This window comes from Raphanus sativus, chromosome 7, assembly GCF_000801105.2.
Source record: "Raphanus sativus cultivar WK10039 chromosome 7, ASM80110v3, whole genome shotgun sequence".
Classification (NCBI taxonomy): domain Eukaryota; kingdom Viridiplantae; phylum Streptophyta; class Magnoliopsida; order Brassicales; family Brassicaceae; genus Raphanus; species Raphanus sativus.
The window spans coordinates 2,738,548-2,754,237 of record NC_079517.1 but is presented as its reverse complement, the minus strand read 5'-3'; the positions used below and the strand labels follow the sequence as shown (position 1 = coordinate 2,754,237).

Sequence of the window (15,690 nt, the reverse complement as noted above, 5' to 3'; positions counted from 1 at the left end):
CTTTATGAAAGGGACATGTGGTGGTTGGATTTCAATACTGGAATTACGTACAATCACAGATGCACTCACATGGAACAGATAAGCCAAACATACGTTAGTAGAAATCATATTTAAAATTTTCTATTTTTATATGATTTCATTCACACATCATCCAGATAATACACTCTCTCATTGTTTCAACAATTAATATTTCAGCAAAATAAATCAAGTACAGCCCCTTTTAGACAATTAATTCAAACACACAAACAAAACAAAACAAAACATTAATAAAGAAAATTGAACTGATTGGACATTTCTAACTTAAATGATTTTCCCTGAAAAAGAATTTTAGGTTTTTGTTTTTTGCAATTTGGATGTGATCCAAAAAAACTGTGAGATTGGTCACTTACCACATCCTTAACAGGGCAAACGGAATCATGAACTGAGCGAGACCTGTGACCACGGAGACTGATCCAATGTTCTTGACAGGTGCCGATTTTGGTGGAGGAGGGAGCTTCTCTACTTTAACAGCGAGCTTCATGCCTCCGTAACATCCACCCTTTCCGTCGAGCAGATAGTAGTGCTTGGTCACGTTGAGAGGGACAACGTCTCTCCCTGCTCCACGTGTCCAGTTTACGAGAGGATGGTCGGAATTGCAGTTTTCGTAGTCGGTTTTGTTTACTTCGAGAATGTTGTGTTGGTTTCTGTCGAACACGAAATCTGACAACAAGAGACAACAATAAAACATAACATCATATCAGAAAAGCAAAAAAAAAAGGACCCATGATTTGTGTTTGAGCTATAGTGGTAATGCTTGATTAAAGATTTCAACCAGAAAGGTTACTGTTTATCAGACAGTGAACAGAGGGAATGAGAGACTGTGTCTTACTCAGACAACCTTAACAATGTTGGTCTAACCAGATCTGGACTAATCAGGAAACATTTATAGAAACAAAACCTACAAAAAATTGATGATCCTTTCAATCGCATTGTTGAAACTCGTAAAGTCCGACAACTTTGGTAGAAAAAGTTATTTTTTTTTTTTTGAAAATATTAGTAGTAGATTTAAAGCAAAGCACATTTCAAAAAGTCAGATCTAATATAAACAGATGCAAGAGAAACGTAGAGGGAGAGAAAGAGAGCATACAGAGCCAGTCACCGAGGTAGAAATGCTTTCCCTGAGCCCAGATGGTGTAGTTGATGTTTGGGTTCCAGAACTTGTTGTCACCGACGGTATACTTCTTCGCGGTCACTCCCGGCACTGGCATCACCACTACATAAGCCAGTACCACCGCAGCAATCAGCACCGTCAATCTCGCCATTTTTCTCTCTCTCTATTGACACTCTCACTCTCTCTCTCTCTCTCTCTCTAGACTTGTGGGTTTAGTTGCGCAATTTGTGATTTAGAGGTGGACTAGTGGGGTTTTCATAGCCCATCCTTTTTTTCAACTGCCGTTGCTGTATAATGATAAAATAAACAAATTATTATATTAAAAATAGATGAACCATAACACTTTTAATAATCCTTAAATAATAATAATAATTTAACCGACGTTTGGTGCTGAAGACTTGCAGCTCTTAACCACTTTTGGCGCGCCACAAACGCGTAGCCAGTCTTTTTCTTCGATGAAGTTGCGAATTTTCTTACCAATTAATTTTGCCTTGAATTATCTGTATTATTTTCTTTTGATTTTATTATTGTGTATTACCCATGTTCGGAATCGCGGTAAGCGTGAGTCAGGCAGTCGGTCTGGGCCTAGCGAGTTGTAGGAAAATCGGAGATTAATCGCCGATTACTCGGAGATTAATTTTTAATGATTATTTAATTTTCTGCTAAATTATATATATGAATATACGATTTCCATACATTGCAATGATATATTCGATGGCAGAGTGGTTTCTCAAGTTTGGGTGTTAGCATCAGTCGGCGAGTTCGACACCCGGATCCCGTATTTTACCTTTTTTTTTCATTTTTTATTAATGGCATAAGTGTAATTTTAGTCATCTTCTTCTCCAATGCGTTTTAGGGTTTCTCAGTCGAAATTTCAGAGCCGTCACACCTTTGTTTCATCGATTTCATCAGTTTCTTTTGCGTTTTTCTTGATATTTATGCTTACTACTCATAGATTTAACATGTAGAACTTGATTATAAGTTTAAAACCTCAAAATTTCGAAAAAAAATTCACCACTCCGAGTTATTGGCCGAATAAGACAAAATCGATTCGGTTTCCCTCCGCCTAGCGTTTTCCCGCCGTTTAATCGGACTGTGCGGCCGCGTTTTAGAACCTGGTGTATTACATATTGGTCATACATATGTTAGATGAGGTTTTTAAGTTTTCATAATTTAAATTAAGTATTTTAAAATGCACAAATTAAGGAGATTTAAAAGCAAAAAAGGAAAAAGAAAGCCATAGTCAAAGATTGAGCTGACAAAAGTATATGCTTAGTTTAAAATCCAGACATATCCGGAACATCTACGCTGTATGTCTATAATTTTATTATTTATCTATTCGTTTATGACCAACTGTAATGCTACTTTATTTCAAATTAATCAGACACATATTATACGCTTTTTGCATGTGATGTCGTGATGATATCTGGTTTTCATGAAGGTTCCACGCTTTTATTGTCGGCCTCTCAATCTCATTTCTTGATTGATTTTCCAATTCATATATATACATAACAAATTAACAAGTAGAAACTAAGTTGAGTTTTCCTTAACCGGATTGGTTAAGAGAGGATACTATATTCAACTTTTTGTGTGAACTGTGAATATGACCGTTACCGTTGTTGATGATGAGCTTTTCTATAAAGGTAAAAAGCTAATCACTCCAATTTTGCATATAATTACGTACGCACAGCAGGCAAGCCCAAAACTCCCCAATAGTTATGTACTTAGCCCACTTAGTTTCAGACCCAACTAAAAACCAACGCATGGGCCCAGATTAGACAATCAGCTGAAGGAACTGAACGTTATCTCTGTAGATTCATCAAGACAAGAGACACAGACATGATGTCTTCAGTTAGATCCGTCTGTTGACTGTCTTTTTTCGCTCTGTGATTCTCTTCTTCAATTCAGTGTTCTTGAAAGCTTAATCCACCTAGTTATCTAAATCTCAAGCTTTTCGCAGCAACACATGAACTCCTGCAAAACCCTATTCCGCGCCTCCTTCTCTTCATCTCCTTCATTGGTTCGTCTCCCAAACCCTAATCCATCCATCACCCTTGTCTCCTTCCGCCCCTTCTCTTCTCCCTCCTCCGTTCTCCGTCCAAATCCATCTGCACACAGCATCGGACCACCTCGTTGCGCTCTTCACGAATCTGCCTCTCTTCCAGCACTAGAGACCTCCACTGAGAATCCTCCCGTAGATCTTACCGTGAGTGTTAAGGAGCTGCTGACGACTAATCGAAATGACGCGTCGAGCATGATGAAGATGGAGCGGAGGAGGAGCTCCTTCATCGGCGGCGGCGGCGACGGTACTAGAGGATCATCATGGTTCCCTTACGAGGACAGGTTCAGGTGCGGTGACGACGTGCACCTCAGCAGCCGTGAGGTGCTCGAGGCGGTGAGCCCTCACATGATGGAGGAGAGGTCGGACAGGTTCAGGCGCGTGGTGGAGAATCGAAGCTTCTCGGTTTGTCTCGTCGTCGAAGGTCTGTCTGATATAGGAAACATCTCCGCTGCGTTTCGCTCCGCGGATGCGTTGGGGATTCAGTCCGTGCACGTTGTTGCATCCGACAGCTTCAAAAGGTGCCGCCCCCTCTGAGGTTTGGCAATTCAAAAAATTTGGTTTAGGCATCCCATCTAATCAATAATAATCACATATAAAGCTCCTAATTACCCTCTAGCGATTTATTGAACACTGGTTGGTCTATGTGTGTATGTTTTAGGTATAGGAACAATCGACATGTGAGTATGGGAGCTGAGAAGTGGCTAGACATTGAGCTTTGGGACACGCCTAAAGATTGTTTCCAAGTGTTGAAGTCTCGTGGTTACAGGATTGCCACAACTCATTTGGGAATGGACACGGTACAGTACACTCCTTAAAAAGATTCTTGTTTTGGTCTTTTTTTTTCTTCTCTCGTTAAGACATTTTTGTTGGTTAATAATATATATCTCATAGGTTTCGATTTACGATATGGACTGGTCACAACCAACAGCAATAGTTGTTGGAAACGAGGGGAGTGGAATAAGCGAAGAAGCGTTGGAGTTATCGGATTTGTATTGCAGTATTCCAATGAACGGGATGGTTGATTCGTTCAATGTCTCAGTGGCTGCAGGGATTGTGATGCATCACGCGGTCTGTGACAGAACCGCTCGTCTGGTAATAAAGCCAGCTGCAGAATCTTTCTTTAAGTTAGGCTTTCAGAACTGTTCTTGTTTTATTTTTTTGGTAGTAACATTTTATTATGGGTTTGAACAGGGAAGTCATGGAGATCTGTCGGCAGAAGAGAAAGAGATATTGATGGCTGAGTTTTCACTTCGCCACAGTAGAAGCTCACTCTTTATTGCTTCCGAGTTTGCTAAACGTAGACAACAACAACAACGCGCTGCTTCCTTCTAGTTCTAGTCTACCAACACTCTGTTTCCAGTTTTCGTATTAGTGAGCCTTGATTGGCCTTATAAAATCAACATTTTTATTTCATATTAATTCAAAATATTGAATAAATTTGCTTTTTACGTATACATCAAATTAAACTCTATTTATATATTCTACCAACTTTGTGACTAATTTTAAACTGAAAACACTAAGGCAGTAAAATAAAGTCAATTCTGATAGAAAGAAAGCCTAAGAAAGTAAAAGAAACAGAGCGTAGCTGTTATTATTCTTGTTCGTCTCTAAGAAGAATACACAACTAATCGATTAACATATCACTGCTTGTAGTCTGTATCCTTTCCTTGTTGCTGCTATCTTCTCCACTTGATCGCTTCTTAGACTGATGGGACCTCACAAACTCGTCGATTCTCGCTTTCAACTCGATGTCAGGTATTAACATATCCGATGTCAAATGTGCCCGGTTAAACGGGTCGTGCTGCAGCAGAAGCAAGGTGATAATATCAAAAGCCAAAGTTAAATGAAGGCTAGATGAGCTGTGTATATTATATACAAGTGAATCAATCATCTGTGATAGAGATTTGCTTACATTGTCACTAAGAAGATGACGTTGAATGATGGCTCGATCAACTGTGGTTTTTGAGCTTGGGAGTATCACCGGATCTCTCATTAGCGTGCACTGCAAAAAATTAATAGTAAAAACAAGAACAGACATTATAGTATATGTTACAGAACAAGAATTAGTTTTCTCTGTCAGAAGATTCGAGAGAAAATACCTGAATTGGGTCGAGGAACTCATCTGGTATTTCACCAAGTGCAGCTTCAGCATCCATAGCTTCGGAGGCAGCAGCTTTGGCCTTTGTGCCCAACTCCATAAACTCTTGAATGATTCTTCCATCTTCGCCTATTTTCCTAAGAACATCTGCTCCTGCGTCGAATAGCTGCAAGAACACGCACTTGTTTTGTTTAGCAGAGAGTCAAGATCAATTGTGATGAAAGTGGATCCGATTTAGGAGGAGGATATGACCTGTTCGTTATATGATCGTCCATCACTGGATATGGCACCGGGGAATATGTTTTCCGAGTCTCCTCTTGCCAGATTAACATATATACGAATAATCTTGAAAGTTCACCAAAAGTTCCGTCAGTCTTTTTCTTCACACATTTTAGTAAAGGAGGCTGAGTACGAATAGTAATCACTAACCTGTTTAAGCAACTGTCTTGGACGGAACTCGTACTTCTCTGGATCTTTCAAGCTTAAAGACTTACGCTGTGGACCCACGAGTTGCAACAAGAAGTAATTAAGCATATTGGCAACCCTCTCAACCTGATAATCAACAACTATTCAGTAGAAATTTGGGTAATAAAATAGAGAAGGTAATAGTTTCAAGTATAGAATCAGATTAACCATCTCAGGGAGTAGAAATGGGGCTGTGATCTCCTCAGATGTAAATGCAAGCATGGTCACATCCTCATTAGCCAGCTTCATGTCAATTCTAACAATCTGCAGAGCAAAATAGAACTTCTTTGAGGCATCATGATGAAGCGAGTCATAAACAAGATGTAATAAGTGTAATCCACTAACATTCTCCTGAGAATGGAAGAGTCTCGTTCTATCTTGTCTCTCTTGCGCTGGTCTCTGTTCCCACTCTGCAGTATTTGACATCTCTGCCTCTATTTGTTTAATCTCGAGAATTTTGTTAAGACTTTCATCCAGAAGAAAAATGCTATCATTGACTAAGAAGTTTAAGAAGTTCAAGTAAACGCCTTTCTCTTCCTCTTTTGCAATCTGTAAACAATCAAAGTTTGGTAACATTAAAACATTGGCACATGATGATGGAAACTCAGAGCCATGGTAAGGACACTAATAATTTACCCTTCTCCACGCATTTCGGTGACTAGGCACCTGCCAGAGATACTCTAGAAGCTCGGCAATGTTGTGGCGAATGTTGAACTTGTCATAGAACTGCATTTGGATCGCTTGGTTTTAGTCACATTAAAAAGCGAGAGCGAATGGCCATTAAGGATTTTAAAGTTGACAAATTATGAAGTACTATGCAATCGAGAGAAGCCTGTCACACCAGAAATATTATAGCTACCCAAAAAAAAAATTTCCTGCAATCACCTGAGTGTGAGAACCCGTGAACTCAATGTCAACATATAGTTTCAGTAAATTCCTGACAAGATACTCAAGCGATAACTGATGTCCTTCAAAGAGAGTAGATGTAGCAGAAGAACCACTACAAAGAAACAAAAAATTGGCTTGAGATTAGTGGACTGCTTTGATGCGATAGTACTTGTTGCACTAGCAACAGCAAATGAGGATTTTACAGCTTTCTTTCATGGGAAGAAAATAATACCTTGAGCGTGGCATCCAGCAGTTCAGAACTTCAACCATCTTTGCTCTGAGATACGGGTTTCTAATATATTCTGGACTTGCCATGAACATTATGATGAAGTTCATAAAGTCGTCCTAAAGGAAAGAGAACAACGATCATCAATGCAGCTACAGGAAATCGAATTTCTGCAGACGGACTAGAGAATAGACTAAACATACCAACAGCACTCCATCCAACGCTCTGGGAATTCTTGAAGCAAATATCAGTAACTCCATCGCATCTTCAACAAAATGCTCCGGCATACAGGAGAATTCCATGAGGCAAGTTGAAGGTAAAGGCATCTTAAAGCCACCAACAAGTCCAACTAACCAAACAATGACTAATCGATAGAAAGAGATAGCTCTCTGGATAAAGTCTCCATCCTTCAAAACAGTATACAGGTAAAACAGCTATTATTATCATGTCCTCGGACCAGATAAAACGCGAAAGATGTTCTCGGAGCAGAGAATATTTACAAACCCTTAATATTTGAGCCTCGTGGCAAAGCTTTTCCTGAGAATACAGCTCTAATTCTTTTTCCATTCTGGTTATGTCAAGTTCTAACTGTGGAGAGGGTGCTTGATCTCTCATGGCTTTTAATGTTGCAAGATTGTCTTCACCTCTCGAGATGTCCTACGTCATGGGACAAAGATCAAAGTAAAGAAGAGTACAATAACTATCTTCTGCAAATCCAGACATTAAGGACTCTTTCATAATCTAAACGAGATTAAGTTCATATTTTCTCTGTAATTCCTTCTTAAAATTACTGTCAAATGCTTTGTCCAGAATATATGTCAGCAACCAAGATTAAATAAGAGGTATCTACAAGATAGTTTAGTTTATCACAATTGTTTCTCCATGATATTTCAAGTTCTGGAAAAAAGTGATGGTTACCTGAGAAAGATGTTTAAAGTCCGAGAGTGCTTTTAAGAGACCCAAATTGAGGACCCTTGCAGTCATAAAGAAGCATTCACAAATGAAAGTGTATTTAGTTGTTGACTTTGCATTCTGCCGAGAAGTATTACTACTTGAACTTGTGGCTTCTTTGGATTGTAACAAGCGACTTTCATTCCCGTTTCCAGCGTCATTTGCTTTTGCCGTGTTATCCTTGTCAATCCACTCAGAAACTTCCTCGGATGAAGCATGGAGAGCAGTCAAGTCGCTGGCGTAAGTAATTAAAAAATATTACTCATCATGAATATATAAAATTTAGTGACGAGATACCCGTCAAATCATTTCGAAGCCCATACCTTAATTTCAAGCGATGCCCAGAGAATGCATATTTTGGATCGATCTTATCCCTTTTAGTGAAATGCGGGTCCAAAAATGGTTCACAGAGCCGGAGCATGACTGCGCTGAGGTTACAAAACATGCCTGAGCTAGCACAAGAAATTGGATCAACCTGTCATACAAGATAGTATATATCAAAGAGTGCCGGGATAAGCAGGAAATACAAATACCAATTTAATGAAACCGGGAGGAGAATGAAGATCTCCAAATATACATCCTAGTGAGGGATGATCACCTGTATATGGGCCCTCGAAGCATTTGCATTGATCACTTCAGAAAGAAACTGTAGAACACACTCACGTGTATCGGTACTTTTAAGTAATATCATCAGTACATCATGCAGCCCACTGTACAAAATATTCATAAAGTTTTTGATTGTAGAGAAGGATGATAATAAATCTGCAGGACGACGTTCCGATGCTCCAGAGAAACACTGCTGCCTGACAATTCACAAAAAAAAAAACAACATAGACATGTATCAACAGGCAAAGAATATTATCTGATGTATATCAGGATAACCTTTTCAATTTATCCTTTTTAAATGTCAATGTTCAATGAACATTCAAAAACCCTCAAAACAATTGTGTAACTATGCTGGATTTGTATAATGATGCTTAAAATATACGTCACCAAACAGTAACAGAGTCATCTTATAACCCAAAGCATCTGCTACTTTCCTTTTTTGACTAGAGAGCTAAACAACATTTCTTATTGTCCTAACTGTCTCGATAACTAAACAACCCCCCAGAAAGAAGTTGGGAACTCACCCAACATCAGGTTGACTCTTGAAGAGAGTGTTATCAGGGAGGGCGCTAATATGGAAGAAAGGGCCGAGAATGCTGGTCAGCTCCATAGCTCTCCCGTTCATATAAGCCCCACGCGGGACCCACCACTCATGACTAACAAGAGATTTAGCTCCAACAGGCAAGCTAACAAGATACTTAAGCGCCCTCAACGGCGGCTGGAAGTCTCCGAGCACAGAGACGTTAATAACCGAAGACCTCAAATCCTCGTACAACTCCTTGAGAATCAAATCCAAGTTATCGAAATCCGAGTCCTTGAAGAACTCATCCAAAAAACCAGGAGGAGACTGAACACTGCTACTACCACTACCTCCGAACATATCCAACGAACCAGAACCGACCTCTGAGAAGATCAACGGAAGCAGAGGAGAGGCGTTCCTCCTCGTCTTCTTGGCCTTCCTGGTGTTGTTATCATCATCCGATCCCCCGAACAAATCAGGATTCGCCAGGTGGATCCTGGAGTAGGAAACAGCGAGCCTCCTCGCGTCCCTGGTGACGACCTCCATCTCCGACCTCAGGTTCCTGTCCTTCATCGACTGGATCTTCTTCGACTCGTCGTAGGCTCGGCGGTAGCAGCCGACGAGGTACGGGAAAGGCGGCTCGGCGGCGGAGGCGGAGGGGGAGTTGTTGTTGTTGTTGTTTGCGGTGGAGAGACGGTCGATGAGGACTCTCTCGATGAGATCGCGGGAAAGGAGGAGGTCGTCTTTGCCTTCGCTGAGAATCTCGGCGGCTGTCATCTCGAGGTAGACGACTCGGGGATCGGAGGAGGCATCGGCGGCGGGTTCGGTTAGGGTTACGTGGAAGATCTTGCGGAGGATTATGTCCTCGATTTCGGTTGGAGATCTTTGGGGCTTCTGAGTCGTCGACATTGAGGGTGTGTGTGAGAATCGATTTCGAATCAGTTCAGAAGACTATCTATTGAACTTAATCGAGTTTTTAAGTTTAATTAATTATTGGGAAGGAGCCATCGCTGAGATTATTGAGGATTAGGACAAATCCGAAGGACGCGAGAGACACTCTAAACACGATCTGATGTCTCTCGTACTTGGTCGTGTTCTTATTTGATCAAGGAAGGAATATTTACTTTACAAACTTGTTAGCTACGAGCATCCACAATGGTGGACTCCATCTTGGAGTCCTTGTGATTAAAAAAAGTAATATATTTTTTTTTGAATAGTTTAGGATTCTAGTACAAAAAGAATGTCCAATGGTGTTTTCCATCTCGACATCTTATGCTGTCAATAAACAGACCAATGTTTGAATCCTAAATTAAAACAAGTCAAAGGGTTGATAAGCTAGACACAGAGACGAATGAGAAACCAATTGAGGAGGACAAAGAGAGAAGATGCGATTAGAATGAGGAAGCCAACGTGAACAAGCAACATGGATTGGCCACTGGTGAAAGCTATGGAGAGCATGAAAGTTATCATCAGTGTAAACAGTTCCTGTCCATTTGCTAACATTGTTTGCTGCGTCTGCGTTGTTCTGGTTTAGTTCCAAGGAAAGAGAACAATTACAAAAAAAAAAATCTCAAGACAATGAAGACGAAGTCTAAAGAGAGAAGAAAACAAACCATTTTCAATTATTCCAGAAACTTGCAAGTTCGCCATCTTTGCTAGACCTTATCGATTCACCCCTTCCAACTGCATCAAACAAGGGATCCTTCAGTCACAGCAAAGCAATGCACCTCAAACAAACTCTCTATATAGTTCGATACGTCACAAACATGGTCATAAGAAACAAAGGAGAAGCCCCGAACAAAGACTGATTCAGTACTAACCTTGCATTTTGCCTAGGACTCGTTTCACAGCTCCCACGCATCCCTCACACTTTAAGGAACTGTGACTTCAAGGTCTGAGAAATCTACATACACATGCTGGTAACCGATTCTCCCTTGCAGCTTCTCAGTAGCTTTGTTGAACAGTCCACCGCCATTTTCACTTGAGAAGCGTCATTTCTTTGTCGACGTTATACTTATATTCACAAGGAACGATGATGATGAATTGATTCAGATCTAAACCAGATACAGAGCAACATAAATATCCAAACAAGATCGAGAAACCCAATCAAACCATAACTCAAACCAAAAGGGATCCTAGATCAAAGGCAGCCAAAAGTCTGATTCAAATACCTGAGACATATCTCTTCTCTTCTCTCCTCTCCTCTCCTCCCTATGGAAGTCAGTGATCAATCTCCCAATGGAAACAAGCTGATCAAAAACCTGATTAAACTGCTCAGCCTCAAGGTTCAGCAGCTTCTGAATCTCCAGCTTCTTGTCATCAACAAGCTCCTTCTTCTTATCCGTCATCAGCCACATCTTCTCCGCCGCTAGGATCGGAATCGCTGTCCCACTCCATTTGATTTTGAAACCAAATGAACGGGGAAACATGCTCAAAATTGAGACAAACCCAGAAATCACCTTTGGAAACCCAGAAGATGAGGAAGAAAAAGATTTGATTTTTTGATCAACAGCCAAGGAAAACAATCCGAGAGGAAGATGATATTTGAAAAAGAAGAAGAAGAAAGAGGGATTCATCAATTTTCCCCTTTTTGCCAATGCCACGTAGATACGGACCTGATCCTTAAATTCCTTATGTAAGGATTGATCCTTACTTTTTCTCCTTTTTTTATTTATTTTAAAACCAAAAAGTCATATGTTTTTGTGTTAAGGATTCACTATGGATCCCCGTTGTGGATGACCTAAGAAATAAATACTGTACTTTAACATATTTGGGCTTCACTACAAGAAATATGCCTATTGTTAGCGCGGATTTTATGCTATGTTAGGGGTTTGATAGCATTTTACCAAATGCTATGTATGCGGCAGCAATCATAGGTACCCCTTCTACGATAGCATTTTCGTAACGCTACAAAAAATAGAGATACAATAGCAATATTTAAATGCTATTATTAGATTAAATAATGATTCATATTTCGTGCCATGATAGGTCATTCTAAAATTAAAAAAAAATTAAAAAATTAAAATTAAACCCATTTTTTATAATTAAAAATAAAATAAAATTTATTGATAAATAAATTTCGGTTTACAAAACTAAACCAGAAAAAATAAAAATAAAGTAAACCACAACGGTTTATCCAATTCGGTTTAAACTAAACCGGAAAACCCTAAACAAAAAAAAATACTAAACCTAAAAAGAAAAAGAAAACTCCAGCCGTCTTCAATCACGTCCATTAAGCTTCTTCATCTTCCTTCACCACCTGAATCTTCTTCATCTTCCTTCACCACCTGTATCTACTAAGAACAAAAGAAGCACCGATTCTTATTCTTCTGATCCTCACCGGTGACTCCGGAGACTCCGCTCACGACCACTTCCGGAGACTCCGCTCACGACCACAGACCGGGGGAGTATCTCTGCTCACGACCAAGAACAAAAATAAAAATAAATTCGACAGAAAGAGACAGAGAAATAGAAACACCATGAACCTTGTCTCCTCCACAAAAAAAAATCAGATCCATAATAAAACATCAGATACAAAAATAGTGAGAGAGAGACCGTGGTGGGGGTGGGAAGGCGACCGCGGTGGTGATGAGCAGAGGATGAGACGCAGTGGTGGTGAGGCGAGGAGGAGACGTGGTGGGACAGAGATGGGAGAGGTGAGAGGTGAGAGATATGAGATTAGAGAGTGAAGGAGAAGAAGGAGAAGATGAAGAGTGAATAGAAAAAAAGATAGAGAAGAGAATGAGATCTGCCGTGGAGAGAGAAAGAGAGGAAAAAATAAAAAATCAAAAAATAAAAAGCATAAATCTCAACCTTTAGATGTAAGTTAATCCAATGGCTAAGAAGTGTGATCCATGTATCTGAATCTTATTGGTCAGAAAATTTTGTCTTTCTTTTTCTATTTTTCTTTTTGTTTTGTTCTTTAGTATTTGATAATTTGTTTTGTAAGTAATTTTTCTTAGTTATATCTTACATTTATTTTTTTGATCAAAACTTATATCTTATATAACAATTTATATTTTGTAGTTTATAATTTAAACTTAAAGTTTTACTTTTTGAACATAAGAAATTGATTTATTTTAAGAATTGATGTTTAAATTTGAAAATATTAGATTGATATCAAGATTAAGATTTTGGTCATCATTTTAAAAGTTTGTATTTATATACTGAAATCTGATTTATAATTCAATCTGATTTGTATTTCATTTATAAATTTGTATGTTTGATTCTAATGCCGAAAATTTTAAAATTTAGATTTTATGGTTTAAAAGAAATTATGATTAAGAGTAAAGTTTGGTTTTGTGTTTTAAGGTTTGGATGTTGGAATATGAGGTTTAGGGTTAAAGTTTAGTATTCTAGATTAAAGTTGGAAAATAATAGGTTTGAAGAATATATATAAGATTTGTAGTTAAATTTTTAATAATTTAGATTTGAATTTTATACTTAGAGTATTGAATGTGTAGTTTATGTTTGAAATTATGATTTAGGATGTAGGGTTTCATTCAAGATAAAAGATATGTATTTAGTAAATTATAGTTTAAGATTAAGAACATGAAATTTTGAGTTTAATTTTAAAATTTGAAGTTAAAATATGAAAAAAATTAGAGTCTTAAGGGTTGTATATAGAGTTTAGGCTTGAAAACCATGTTTGTGATTTAGGGGTTCGAATAGCTTTTCATAGCATTAGTAGATTTTCTTAGCATTATAAAAATGTTATTATATGTTTTTGATAGTATTACTTAAACCGCTTAAATAATATTTTTGGCGCTTACATCTAATTACCCGCTAAGTATTGGCGGTATCAGGAATTTTATCTTCCCTCTCACTTTATTTTCAGAATAGCATTAATTAAGTGTTATTTTAAGTTTTCATCTATTATAGCGTTTATCCAACGCTGTTATATAATACGAATTTTTTTAAGTCATCTACGATAGCAGTTCAGTAAAACGTGCTATAACAATATGCTATCAATGTAGATTTTCTTTGTAGTGCTTTAAGGCTTCGGCCTGATCATTATGATTCTATATTTTACAAATTCATCCGTAAATATCTCAATCATTTGCAAGCCTTGTCTCTTTCTTCAACACCCGCCAAGTTATCAACTACGTCATCATATATTCATGAACATCAATTTCGCTTTAGTTCAAAAGTAAAAAACATCAATTTCACTATGTACCTCTTTCTATAACATTTGGATCGACGGATTTAGATTGACTAACAGTTCAGTTCAACACTAATCATGTACTAGATATTCTCTTGCGCCACACCACTATAACATAACACTTTGGAATCTTATAATCTTTAAAAAAATGCGATTCTTGTGAGAATATGAAAACTTTTAACCTTAATCATTAGACCACAGTGTTTCCCATGCAAACTTTTGTTTAGAATTCAGATTATGACTATTGTTTGATGTTTATTGATAATCTTCGGACTATAATTATCCATAAAGATTAACATGAAGATTCATGTTTATTTTATGTTATTATTATGTTTATTATATTTATAGATAGATTATGATTTGTATTCTCTTATCTTGTGAGATTTACATTTATCTCTTTCTGTAAACTTGTATATAAAGGGACCTTTGGTCCTTGAGATTAATAATATAGAAACACAGAAACATTACTTTCACAACACGTTACAGTACAATAAGTTCTCTAAAACCCGAGCAACCCAAAACCACTAGAAACCCTAATTTCTGACGCGACTTCAAACCGCCGTATCTTCCAAACCGTGAAGAATCAAACGACGAGCCACATACCAAATTGAAGCTCTTGACGAGTATAATCCAGCGCCGCAAACCACACCTCGATCCGATCTTAGACGCGCCTTCAGCTCCCAGTACAAGCCGCGCCGTCAAAAACAATTCCAACCAGTTCGTTGTGTTGATTTGCTTCTCTCTTTAAAGATGTCCAAATTCAACCCTTCAAAACACAAAGGTATACCAATTAAACTGAGAAAATAGAGATAAAACCTTTAAACCCTAATTATGGTTTTGAAACCATAAACCCTAGAATTGAATCCAATTTCCTTTTATCTTTGTTTGTTTGTTTTGATAAATTTCCATATTGCTTGATTGATTGGAAATTATGGAAATACTAACAAAGTTCAAAACCGGAAATCACTAGTCAGATAGGAAAACATCTAGAATTGGTTTTCTCTTTTCCTTGTTGAAGTTTGATTAGTTGTTCAAGGGCCTTGAAAACCCTAATTAGAAATTGGAAATTTTGTATCCTTGAAACCGATTGCTTTGATTGTCTATTTTATTTTAGATCTGAACATAGATCTAGTAAACTGTCTAAGTTAAAAATCGAATTAGAACAGTGTGCTTAAGGTTGAAATTGTTTTTGACGGTGCGGCTTGTACTGGGAGCTGAAGGCGCGTCTGAGATCGGATCGAAGTGTGGTTTGCGGCGCTGGATTCTACTCGTCAAGAGCTTCAATTTGGTATGTGGCTCGTTGTCTGATTCTTCACGGTTTGAAAGATACGGCGGTTTGAAGTCGCGTTAAAAATTAAGGTTTCTGGTGGTTTTGAATAGTTCGGATTTTAGAAAACTTATCGTGCTGATAACGTGTTGTGAAAATAATCTTTCTGATAAGAGAATGTAAATCCCACAAAATAAGGGAACACAAATTCTAATCTATCTATAAATATGATAAACACTAATAACATAAGATAAACATAAATCTTTTTTGATGTCAATCTTCCTCTTCTTTGGTCG

The 15,690-nt window shown here is 38.1% G+C and overlaps 3 protein-coding genes and 2 long non-coding RNA genes across 5 annotated transcripts; 1 reads left to right on the top strand and 4 right to left on the bottom strand.

The window, feature by feature from the left end:
- Window positions 1-90: 90 nt before the first annotated feature.
- LOC108814768 (early nodulin-like protein 17) lies at window positions 91-1,406 on the bottom strand. The gene is made up of 2 exons (XM_018587394.2): window positions 1,127-1,406; window positions 91-699 (listed from the first exon to the last, which is right to left on the bottom strand). The coding sequence occupies exons 1-2, from the start codon at window positions 1,299-1,301 to the stop codon at window positions 386-388; spliced, it is 489 nt and encodes a 162-aa protein (XP_018442896.1). The 5' UTR covers window positions 1,302-1,406; the 3' UTR covers window positions 91-385.
- Window positions 1,407-2,959: 1,553 nt separating this feature from the next.
- LOC108817563 (uncharacterized) lies at window positions 2,960-4,664 on the top strand. Its single transcript, XM_018590287.2, has 4 exons — window positions 2,960-3,730; window positions 3,871-4,009; window positions 4,104-4,304; window positions 4,404-4,664. Exons 1-4 carry the CDS (start codon window positions 3,117-3,119, stop codon window positions 4,542-4,544), a joined length of 1,095 nt encoding a protein of 364 aa, XP_018445789.1. The 5' UTR covers window positions 2,960-3,116; the 3' UTR covers window positions 4,545-4,664.
- Window positions 4,665-4,737: 73 nt separating this feature from the next.
- Window positions 4,738-10,070, bottom strand: LOC108817562 (probable ubiquitin conjugation factor E4). The gene is made up of 16 exons (XM_018590286.2): window positions 8,971-10,070; window positions 8,439-8,643; window positions 8,164-8,315; window positions 7,808-8,075; window positions 7,394-7,546; window positions 7,093-7,296; window positions 6,896-7,008; window positions 6,661-6,775; window positions 6,412-6,501; window positions 6,121-6,324; window positions 5,944-6,039; window positions 5,740-5,862; window positions 5,563-5,655; window positions 5,312-5,476; window positions 5,125-5,214; window positions 4,738-5,013 (listed from the first exon to the last, which is right to left on the bottom strand). Exons 1-16 carry the CDS (start codon window positions 9,873-9,875, stop codon window positions 4,837-4,839), a joined length of 3,153 nt encoding a protein of 1,050 aa, XP_018445788.1. The 5' UTR covers window positions 9,876-10,070; the 3' UTR covers window positions 4,738-4,836.
- A 430-nt stretch (window positions 10,071-10,500) lies between these two features.
- On the bottom strand, window positions 10,501-11,657 carry LOC130497523 (uncharacterized). Its single transcript, XR_008936505.1, has 3 exons — window positions 11,138-11,657; window positions 10,787-11,020; window positions 10,501-10,649 (listed from the first exon to the last, which is right to left on the bottom strand). It is a non-coding gene; the product is annotated as an uncharacterized LOC130497523 (long non-coding RNA).
- Window positions 11,658-12,010: 353 nt separating this feature from the next.
- Window positions 12,011-13,944, bottom strand: LOC108815946 (uncharacterized). The gene is made up of 2 exons (XR_001943774.2): window positions 12,522-13,944; window positions 12,011-12,379 (listed from the first exon to the last, which is right to left on the bottom strand). It is a non-coding gene; the product is annotated as an uncharacterized LOC108815946 (long non-coding RNA).
- Window positions 13,945-15,690: the final 1,746 nt, after the last annotated feature.